An 11,917-nucleotide genomic window follows, 5' to 3' on the forward strand; every position below is an offset into this window, starting at 1 on the left:
AATACACAATATTTTGTACTGGTTTATTTTGTAAACTTACAGGGCAGTGTGAACTATGGATACATTAGAATAGAATACTACACGGTATAAAAAATATCACAATTACATAGGAATATCACAAATTGACTGCGACATCACTTATTCCATATATTTACATACATTTCAATGCCACTAAAGAAACTAATCACAGAACTTGTAAATCCAAAAAACCCTCTGGCCTTTTCTTCGGAAAAAACCCTGTAACCTGTAAGTGCTGAAGAATCCTTAATACCAGAAGTATTAAGTCCTTTCATATGTAATAAATGATTTATAAGAATAATAATATTAATATATAATGAATTACTTGTTACGTACATTTGGAATTGTACTCGAAAAATACTTTGATATTTAATACTTTGTTATTATTAACAAAATACTTACGCCTCTCGCCAAACATTAATTCCACCATTAATCGTATCGTTTATTATATGTAATAAATATTATATATGATAATATATTATATATATTAACATATTAAATTATACTTGTATTAATATAGTTTAACCTAATACCGAGATACAGAGAGACCTAAGTGAGGTTGATTTATTTAGTGGCAGCAAAATGTTTAAATATTTATTTAATACCTACGTATTACATAATATCGTTACAATACTGAAACTCAAACTTATATCAAATAAGTATAAAAAAACTATTGATTAACTTTAATAAATATTTTAATCGTAAAATGTACCCTTCTAGTCCATTTTACAAAGAATGAAAAGTCTGTTAAAAGCATTTTTATACTTTAACTATGCACACGTAACATTAAAACAGTCTAAGACTGTTTTTATTGAACTCATAATTTTGCGTTTAAAATATGTTTGACATATTAATAATTGATAAAACTAACAACTATCTTAACTACATCTAAACAGCATTAATTTCTTTCTTCTCCATTAAACTAAGTTGTACTTCCCTATCCGATTTACGAATACCTTTAAAACTATTTTCTATGTCTATCAATGTTCTGTCTTTCGTCTCAGGTAATAAAACGTACATAATTATTAAGCATATTGTCAATAATGCTGAATAGACTAGAAAGGCGCCTTGTACTCCTATTGTTGAATACAAATGTGGCGCTGTTTTCATAGATATAACAAAGGACGGAGTTAAAAATGAAGTAGACAATGTCGATCCTAAACTTCGATACGCTAAAGGAAAAACTTCGCCACAAATAACCCAATTCAACGGTACAGCGCCTAAACAAAACGATAAAGTATACGTTATCATTAAAACCATTGGTACTGTATCCAATAACCAGTCCTGCGTAATAATTTCAGCGTTTCGCAAATAAACAAACACTGAAACAGCGCTTAAAGACAAAACTGTCATGGCTCCGCTGATAAATAATATCGTTCTTCGCTTATATTTTTTCAACAAGAAAATTGCAAGAAACGCGCAAATGGTTCTAAGGAAATCTATAACAGTGAACTGCCAAGTTACATCTGATAGGCTTTCTTTGTTCAAAACAGCTTGAAGGATAACATTACCATACGCTGGTATCATGTGAGCCCCGCCGAATTCAAATACTACAAGCATACAAATTGCCACTATAGATGGCTTATAAAACTCTTTCTTCTTAAAAATCTTCAACACAGCCTTCAATGAGTTAATTACGTATCTCAAAACAGAGAGCCACGTGTATTTATAGATCTTTGTCCTCTCTGTTTTCATTTCTTCCTGTGTCTCTCTTTCTTGAGCTTGAACCATCTTTTCGAATTCTTCCCTTTGCTCCTCTCCATCTCCTCGAACCCATTTGAAAGCCTTTTTTGCCTCTTCAAACCTTGATTTTGAAACGAGCCAGTATGGTGATTCTGGAGACAGCATTATAATAGCCATCGATATTATCGGAAACATAGAACAAACTACTGAAGTCATTTTCCAGGATAAATAAGCGCCCCATACGTGAGATAACAATATGCCAAGGCCAAGGGATATTGCGAAAGTGCCAAGAAACGCACCTCTGTATCTAGGTTCTGTATATTCAGCTACTAGGATAGCAGCTAATGGAGTTCTGAGACCTAAAGCTAGACCGTGGAGTAATCTGGCCAACAGGAACATTGGAACAGAGTTTCCCAGGAAAAAGATGATCCAGCCGAGCAGAGCGGGAATAGTGGAGATGAAATGGGACTTCTGTCGACCCAGTTTCCACATGAACACTGGTGATATGAAGTTTCCGACGATACCCATCAAGCCTACTGATGATGCTGAAACATAAATTAATCATGTTTAATGTTGACATTTAAAATGCAAATACATAAGATGTTTACAACTTCCTATCTTATTAAGTTAATAGTTATAAACGAGCTATTTAAACTATTTTAAACCAAGAACTACTTTAGAAGAGTGATAGGTATCGATTGTTTTCCTGCGTATCACGATGATATCTTCACCTATTGTTGCCTTCACGTAACAGTTTGATCTACCGTAGGTATCATCGCGATACGTGTAGTGATACGCAACTGAGAATCATAAGTCCATGTTGACCAACATGAGATCTAAGTCACTCACCAATCCAAGACGTATCATGATCAGTCAGGGTGACCGGGCCGCCATCTCTGATCAACTGCGCGAACAGAACAGCTGGGTAGCCGTGCGCACAGCCATGGCCCATAATGTTGAGAGCTGCGCCGGATACCACGAACGCCTGGAAATAGATTTTAAATCATAAACAATGCGTGGAAAGAGGGAAATTTAATTAACATTATAGGTGACATGTGAAAAAAAATTCATGTTTAAATTAATGTTTACAAAGAAGGCATAGAAAATAAAGTACTTTTTTTAACTATGTCTGTAATGATGCAATTTCTTAGCAATTAGTTTATTTTCGAAAGTGGTTGACCAATAGTTACTTGGTTCGTTGGTTTCAAAGACATCATCATCATTACATAACATCACATAGTCGTCATAGTTTGTCTTATCTATTACTTTGAATGACACTATTATTTTAATTTATAACCGGGATTAAATATAAATTGTTTTATAATTAAATGAAAGTAAAAGCTCAGTAAGTGTAATTTTAATAATAATTATACTAGCTATTTCTCGCTTAGCAAAATACATTTTCCTGGTACAAACTGACATCCCATATTTTATCCCCTTGAGGGTATAATTTATAAAAATGCTTTCTCAGCCCATCATACAAGCTATCTGCATGCCAAAATACAGCTTGATTGGTCCAGTAGTTTAGACTTTGCGTTGATAGGTAAGTCAATTTCCTTTCCGTTTTATATTTATTAAGTTTTGGTTAGTTTTTAACATAGCTGACACAAATATAAAATAAAAATGATAAAAGAGGTATACAAATTACCTGTTTTATAAAGGGCTCCATCTTTTTCGACTACATATAGGGCTCAAATCTGAAAAATAAAAAAGCATATTAATTAAATGGGGTACCACGTCCCTACAAAATTCGTTTTCGATTCGATTCGAGGAGGTTCTTATTTGACTCTGTTTTTTGTTTAACTTTCCACTGGATGTACCAACTAAAAATAAATAATTGCAAATATCGGTCAATTGTATACAAAATGCATCGGCTGCGTAAAAATGTAATTTTTTCATAAATTCACCATTATTTTCCTCCCATTGTAAACTTGCTAATTCAAATGAAATGAGGCCTAGGACTTAAAACTTAATTAGGCTTAAAGTTAAACGATTACATTGAGAGAACCTAGCTTGCAAAGGACGTAATAAATTTGCATAATAAAAAACAATAACTCGTAGGTATGCGCACGGTTATAATTAGTTTTTAATTTGTGTAGTACCTATTTATTTTATTGCTTGAGTCATGCTATCGAATACAATTTTATATCCCTACAATACAGGTGTAATACATAATCGGAGGATAGACCTTTTTTATTTAAAAAAAAATAATGTACAAATGTATTTAACCATGCGAGTTTTTTTTACCTAATATCTTATTTTTATTCATAAATAAAAAATGAATCGTCAAATGTTTTGTTAAAGGTTAAAGGAGGTTTAAAAACGTCATCCATAATCCATTCCTTCATCTGTTCCGAGACTTGTTCGACTTTTCGGGCTTTGAGCACACTACAGCACAAATTGGGCTAGCTCGCACCGGGGAAGTACCGCATCCTCAGGACACCGGCGTAAAAGAGTAGCATACTACGTTCTGTACGTACTGTGTAGTGGCTGGGGGAGCCGGAGGAACGTTTCCTTTTCCTCACCCATCCCAGTCCATTCCTTCTATCCAGTCTTCGTACCTTTCCTTATCACTTACCTCTCAAAAGCGGGCAGCGCATTCTAAGAGCCACTACCTCTGCTAACATTCATGGGCGGTGGTGATCGCTTACCATCAACGAACCACCACTTCAGCTGCCCGCTATGATATAAAAAATTAAATGTTAACCACGAAACCAATGAGTCAAAGTTGGCTATGGACTGAATGAAGTATTTCTAGGAACAAAGGCTTTGTGTTGTAACGATGCTGCGTTCTGCATTATTTACGAGTGCCGTTTATTGGTTAATGGGGTTGTAGTTACGTAATATAGACCTACCATTGTTTTATGTCGAAGTGTTAAACATTATTTCGATTTTTAACACGCTTTTGTTAGCTTCACCAGTGTGTTTGTATGCCGTCTCGTTAAGACTCGATTTTGTTGGACTTTAAAAGTACAGATTTAATTCAAACTTACACAGCTTTTTTTTATTCTGATTAGGATTGCCAGATTTGATTAAATTTCATACGTTAACACAAATGAGTTGATTCTATCGTTACTATGTGTTTTTTTAATTAAGTTTTTTTCGAAATATAATGCTCTGAATGTCCATTTTGCTATTAATAATAACGACATTGGAAACAACCTGATCTAGTTATAAGCATGATTCATATAGATTTTTTTTATACTTTTTTCTTTATTGGTGGAAATTGGTTGAGCAGTTCAGAAGTCGCGGACAAACGCGGACGTACAACATGACACGTGACGTACGTAAATAAAGATATTGTAATCGAGATAATAATTTCTTGAAATTGGAAAAAGAAAAAATGATTCGGATGAAATTTGGTACCTACAGTTACAGTAAAGAAAAGTCATAGGATAGTTTTACCCGGAAATTACAAGGGAAATTGTTACTATGTTGGGAAAAACCCTGGGAATTTTAACTTTTTTTTTTGTTTATGCAGGAGAAGCCGGGAACGTAATGCTATTGACATTTATAAAGTCGAATCATTTTTAAAATCGTGCTCTAATTTAAAGGATCAGACCATATGCAAACGAGTACCTAAACTGTCTATTTGTAAATTGTAGACTTGAGATTAACTGATTTTTATGCAATATTATGAATGAATATAAATGCCTATGCCAAAAAAAAACATTAAAGTTTATTTGTCTGATTGCTACCATATTCTCGTAAAATAATAATACAATTTTAATTACAATTAATAGCGTATACAGTTTAAAAACACTTAGAAATTATTCAAATACAGAAACAAAATTATGGAGGAATAAAAATACATCAATCAATTACTCTATTAGCATCCAATTATCATAATTATTTATTACGTCGAGTTACCAGAGTTTAATTATCATAATTGGAGTCAATTATTGTATATAAATATAAAACGCAGGCGACTACTCTATCAAGACACAGCCCAAAATATAATAGGACCGATTGGACTGAATGTAGCATGCAGGTAGCAGAAATTCCACTATGAACCAGAAAAGGGATGATAGTTTGAAAATTTACCGTATGTTAGAGACATATCATCATCATCATCAGTCTATATTCCCACTGCTGGGACATAGGCCTCCTATGAGGGTTTAGGCCATAATCCACCACGCTGGCCAAGTGCGGGTTGGCAGATGTCACATGTCGTCGAACTTTTTGATTCTTGGACATGCCGGTTTCCTCACGATGTTTTCCTTCACCGTTTTATGCAGTGGTGATATTATCCACATGTGCAGATAAATTGCACATGTGGGTACAGATACAGAGACATAATGATACTTTTATATTAATGAAAAATGTTTCAATTGTGTATTTATGGGTTTGTTACGTGTTATGTATTTCGTTAGAAAGTTTTAAGTGATATATGTTTTGGTTTATCCCAACGCATTTTTAGCGATCTGCTTACAATTTTGATATATTAGGATATAATAAACCCAAAACAATAATTAATAATAGTTTTTCTTTTAAAATTTGTAAAACTTTAAAATTTTGCTTATTAAATTAAAAAGTGCCATTAGATAGGTTCAAAATGAGGCGCTTCTAACTGCCTCTTCTTGAATAAAGTCCTCGAAGACCTCGCGAGAGAGGTCGGGATGGAAATCTAGTTAACAATAATTCCCACTATTCTTCATTAATTGCGGATTCTTAGAATCTTTTTTTGATTAACATAAGCATTCAAGCATAAAATTACATTCGTATTATTAGCGCAAGTGACGTTCAGAAATAACGCAACGGCTTAAATAAAAAAATGGACATAATTTAGTAAATGTTTTATTATTGAACGTTTCCGTATTACTTACAAGTAATTGAAAAATTTTGAACGATTGCGCTTTTGACCTTGACAATTCAATAATAGTTTCGTTCCTTCCTTATGATTTTTTATCGGGTTTTAATGTGATTGATTTAAACTAATCTTCCCCGATCCAGTTCGCTGACTTTCCTTTATATTTCGTTCACGTAACGAATGTCGTGACGAGACTACCGGAACGACAAATCGTTTTTGCCGTTTGTAAGAAACTCAGCGAACGATTTAAGCTGAAATGCTATTATTGATGGAGTTTTTTTCATGATAGTGCAAATGTTTTATGTGCTCTTTCTCTGTTTATAGTAAGCATAAAAAAAAATTACAGCTTAATCAAAAAAGTATGAAAATATTGGTACAAACGGTACGATAAGTTTGTTTCTTTCAAATAAACGGTTTAGAACAATTTTTTTTTAACAAAAAAACTGTTTGGCCTTTAAATAATCAAATTAGACCAATCGTGAGTGAGACCAATGGGTGGCACCAGATTTTAAATAAAAAAAAACATCAGTTCACCCAGTCGAAAGACCTAAGGGGAAAAACCCAAAAGAATACACAGTCGAATTTAGAATTTCCTCATTTTAAAAGTCGATGGATAACACGTTCAATTTATTAGTGACAAAATAAAAACAAATGTAAAAGAAACGCAGTATCTAAGTAAAATAAAATATATTTATAGACAATCTATTCCGTATTCTATTGTTATTTTCAATGGAGAAACCTTGTAATTTTCACTGTCAATGTATATGTGTGCACGCGCACAGCTTTTTTATTTATTATGTCTGCTGTATGCCGCTTCGATTAAAAATTGCGTAATATTATAATACCTACTTTATATATATATTTTAATACCTACTTTTTATTTTATTGTTTGATATATAACCTACGAAGTGTCTTATCCCGTAGGGGGGATTGCTGTAGGCGAATTTATTAGTCCGTAGACCCGTTTCCTTTTCCCAACACTACCCATCCATTCCTCCTTTCCAGCCGTCTATCCTTTCCTTGTCCTTTACCCTTTAAACGGGCAATGCATTTGTATTGGCCCTATATCTGCAAAAGTTTATGGATGGTGGTGATCGCTTAATATTAAACGAACCACCAGCTCAGTTGCCTGATGCATAAAAATAAAACATTTAATGATTTATCCTGCTTGACTTGTATGTGATACAGACCTTTGGCGTGCAATAAATCTCCATAGTCCTTGTAAATAAACTAAATAATTTATTAATTATAGGATTCTTAACGCCTTCTGACGCCATTCTTGTGTGGCATTCATAAATCGTTTTAATTAACCTAGCCTCGTTAGGTGAACTTTAAAATTATGTTATGTCATTCAAGATCGCAGATAACTGAATGGTCAATGTTCGTTAAACAGTATTTTATATACTTATATAGTACTAGCTGCGCCCCGCGGTTTCACTCGCGTTAGTCCGTATCCCGTAGAAATATCGGGATAAAAAGTTGCCTATATATTATTCCAGTTGTCCAGCTGTCTACGTACCAAATTTCAATGCAATCGGTTCAGTAGTTTTTGCGTGAAAGAGCAACATACACACACAGATCCTTACAAACTTTCGCATTTATAATATTAGTAGGATTCTCTGGACGTTGACTGGTCACGGGTCGTTCACGAGAAACGTCAAATTGAAGATATTTAATTTTGTTTCTATTTTTACACGATTTTTTTAAATTCACCTGCATGTTTGTATGTAACTGACTCCTCTAACCTCTTTATATAATTCAAACTTTGAACACTTATCAAGACAATACAATGATTCCATGAGTTTCACATATCCTGATAAGGATCGCCAGGATTAAATAATTTCCTTACGTATATTTCGTTTCTTTGAACAAATACAATTTGATTCTATCATTATTGAAACGTTAGAAGTGATTTATTTAACTTAATTTGTTACTGGTAGTTAATACAAAAAACACAGCTTGTCTTACACTTTAAAAGATTTTAATTTCTTCTTCTTTATGCATTTTATTATTATTTATATAAACTGTCAATTTTTCATAGTCTATTGTATAATTTAACTAGCTTTCCCCATGTGTTACTCTCTATCCTCCTATCTCCAGACACAAAAAACATACTGTGAAATCGCTCCACTGAGTCGTGAAAGAAAGGCAAACAAACATCCTACTTATATTATAAATGCGAAATTTTGTAAGGATGTGTGTGTGTTTGTTGCTCTTTCACGAAAAAACTACTGAACTGATTGCAATTAAATTTGGTACGCAGACAACTGGAATAACATATAGGGAACTTTATCCCGATATTCCTACGAGATACGGACTTAGGCGGGTGAAACCGCGGGGCGCAGCTACTATTTATAAAATTGACTCAAGTCTGTATAATTTTTTAAACCTTCAAATTTTTTAAGAACCTCTTATTGATACTATAGTTGCCCATCTTTTACACATACATAGGTATTATATAATTATTTCGTAAATGTTATACCGATGTTATAACGATTCAAAAGTGCTTCTAGAAGTCCAAATGAATAAATAAACGTTTGAATTTGAGTTTTGTTGTTTCAAACATTAATCGTTCATTACAAATAATCTTAGTATTTTCTTGTGTTTGATTTTACGCGAGTATTATACATTTAGAAATTAAAAACTTTTTAATGGATTTTAAACGCGATTTATTCATCATGTTATTAAACCGACGTTTCGAACACTTTACAGGGAGCGTGGTCAGCGTGGAGACTGAGTCTCCCCGTGACCACGCTTCAAATCCGTTAAAAAGTTTTTAATTTCTACACAAATAATATTTTTTATCACTGTCATCTTTCTATCCTCTTGCTTTATAATTGGGGTCACCGCACATGCCGCAGACGGCGTTAGTAGATAGGGAAAATAAAATATTTTGTCAAAATTTGCATATATTTTAAATAAGAATCACATCATAGTACACATCAAATTATGTAGAAACTATTTTTGCAAATGGAAATGGTCATATGATTTTACTTTCTGTGATTTTAAGGCTAATGATGCTTATGTGATTAGAGAGGGTTCAGCAGAAATGTTTCCAGTGTGAGAAAGAGGTGTACATCGCCTAACCTCTTTCTATATCCCATATCCGTATCCCATACTCTTAGTATCCCATACTTGAATTAGTATTGGTCAGACAGCACGGCCCTTTGATCGGATAATCAAAAATATAATTAAAAAAATGGTTGTTTTTGAAATTTTATTACATTACTAGCGATCCGCCCCGGCTTCACTCTTGATATGTTTTTTTCTCCACTAAGAACTATAACAAAAACTCAACAAAAAAAAACATTAACCGAATTGTTCGAGCCGTTCTCGAGTTACACCTTTAGTAATACATTTGACTATACATTTTATTTATATATGATAGCCTAGACTATTAATGTTCGAGAAGTTGGTCATTCCGAACTATATTTTCACCGGCTTCAAAAAAGGAGGCGATTATGAATTTGACTACATTATATATATTATAATACATTATGACTCTTTACTGGGTGAACCGATGTTTATGGTTCTTTTTATTTGAAAACTGGTGCCCCCTATGTGGTCCTCTTCGATTTAGTTGTGATAATTCGAAAGCGGATTAGATTTTTGTTAAAAGATAGTTATGTTGTAAGTATTCCTTATCGTTTAACATAATAGGTTGTATCAGCCAATCCGGCTGATTCAAGTAATAAAATACACTAAGTTTAATTTATTAGTTTTATATCATTAAATAATATCCAAGGTAATGTATATGTAATTGTAGGTACACTGTACAGATGGTACTTTAGCATCGTTTGTAGGTCACATACTTAATTGTAATAATTCAATAATTTATAAGTAAGGAGTTATGTAAACGAAGCGATTGAATTTTAAATATTTGCACATGCTAAGTTCGAGCAAACTATAAAAACTTGTTCATTTTTTATATTGTTCACATGGAAAGTGTGTTTGTTTATGATAAACCTTTTTCGGATATTGTCTGTACAAACAAAACTTGACAAAAGACAAATATTTCTACACTAGCTTAAATCCGCGTCTGATGTACCAGGTTTTTTATGTCGTAGCGAGCGACTAAGCTGGAGGTTCGCCTGATGGTAAGCGATCACCACCGCCCATGAACATTCGCAGAGTATTGCCAGCGTATGCGTCGCCCGCTTTAATGGAGAAGGGATAAGACAAGGCTTAACGACTCGAAAGAAGGATTGGACTGGGAAGGGTGAGGAAAAGGAATTGGGCCTCAGGCTATAAGTTCAAATATTAGGTTAGAAAAGAAAAATGTTTATAGGTAATACTAATTAATTAGTGCTAATTTAAATGGTCCTAAAAACACGTGCATTAAATTTTGGGATGGATTTTGATAAAACTTAAAATAAATATATGACATTTTAATCAAAAAGTGACATATTTTTACAAGGAAATTTTAAAACTTTAGCTTTTTAAACTGTTTATGTATCACGTGTAAATGTTGAATTAAATGGCATTTTATTAATATAATATTTAATAACATGCTACCTAATCATTTACCTGAATAAATTAGATCTTGAATTAATTATTTATTCACTTTATACGTACATATAACAATATATTTTCTGAGATATAGATATAAATAATACGTTTGTAATAGAATTTAGAATAAAGATGCAAATATTTAAACGCTGCACTTTTTAACAGTTTTTTTAACGTGTCTGTTTATCTATGGTATCTTAACTCTTGTGATTTCAATTTAATTATTTTTATGTCTTGTAATAATATATTTCAATGCTGTCTCAGATTATTATCACTATTTTGCACTTGACATTTTTCAAATTATTCAATAATAGTCTTAAAGGAAATTAATTTTACGATTTTCCTGGATATAATCAAAATGAATTCCAATAGTTTAAGACAATCATCTAAAGAATGAAATAAATAATTTGAATTTTAAATAGTTACCTCTCAAATGTGATGTATTCATAAACAATCGCACTAGTATTCAACGCATTTGACTTGTGCTATAGACTTCGTAAGTTCGACTAAGCTGTTACCGACCTACCATTAGCTTAAGTCACATCAAACTGTCCTTGACAATGGGCTAGTGAAAAATTGGTTGTTTCATTTAGGCTCGCGGCATACGGAGCGCTTTTTTAAATGATTCTAGCGTCGAATTCGATTGCGTACTAATAGAAAAAAATCTGCATTTCTTTCTTTTTCAATCTGCTCTTTCTAATTGTGAAATTAGCATAAAGCAGTTCTGTAGAAGGAAGTAAGTTTGCAGTGGGGTTTTAGCCATAAGCCACGTAACCTTCCTTTTGAGGACTTCAATTTTTATCTTTATATTGCCCCAAAATTTATAGACCGGGAGATGGTGACACAAATTACTAGGTCATTTGTACCAGTATGGCGGTTCTTCAGTGGTCTAATTAC

The 11,917-nt window shown here is 32.9% G+C and overlaps 1 protein-coding gene across 1 annotated transcript in view; it reads right to left on the reverse strand.

Annotated features, from left to right (window-relative positions):
• Positions 1-437: 437 nt before the first annotated feature.
• LOC119837654 (facilitated trehalose transporter Tret1-like) overlaps positions 438-11,917 on the reverse strand; it is an 18,983-nt gene continuing 7,503 nt past the window's right edge. Inside the window, exons 2-4 of the mRNA XM_038363370.1 lie at positions 3,350-3,398; positions 2,551-2,686; positions 438-2,246 (exon numbers count right to left, since the gene is read on the reverse strand). Of these exons, the coding sequence (XP_038219298.1) occupies positions 907-2,246; positions 2,551-2,686; positions 3,350-3,370 (1,497 nt within the window). The 5' untranslated portion in view covers positions 3,371-3,398 and the 3' untranslated portion in view covers positions 438-906. The remainder of the gene's footprint in view (positions 2,247-2,550; positions 2,687-3,349; positions 3,399-11,917) is intronic.

The sequence above is a fragment of the Zerene cesonia genome, chromosome 28, assembly GCF_012273895.1.
Source record: "Zerene cesonia ecotype Mississippi chromosome 28, Zerene_cesonia_1.1, whole genome shotgun sequence".
Lineage (NCBI taxonomy): Eukaryota > Metazoa > Arthropoda > Insecta > Lepidoptera > Pieridae > Zerene > Zerene cesonia.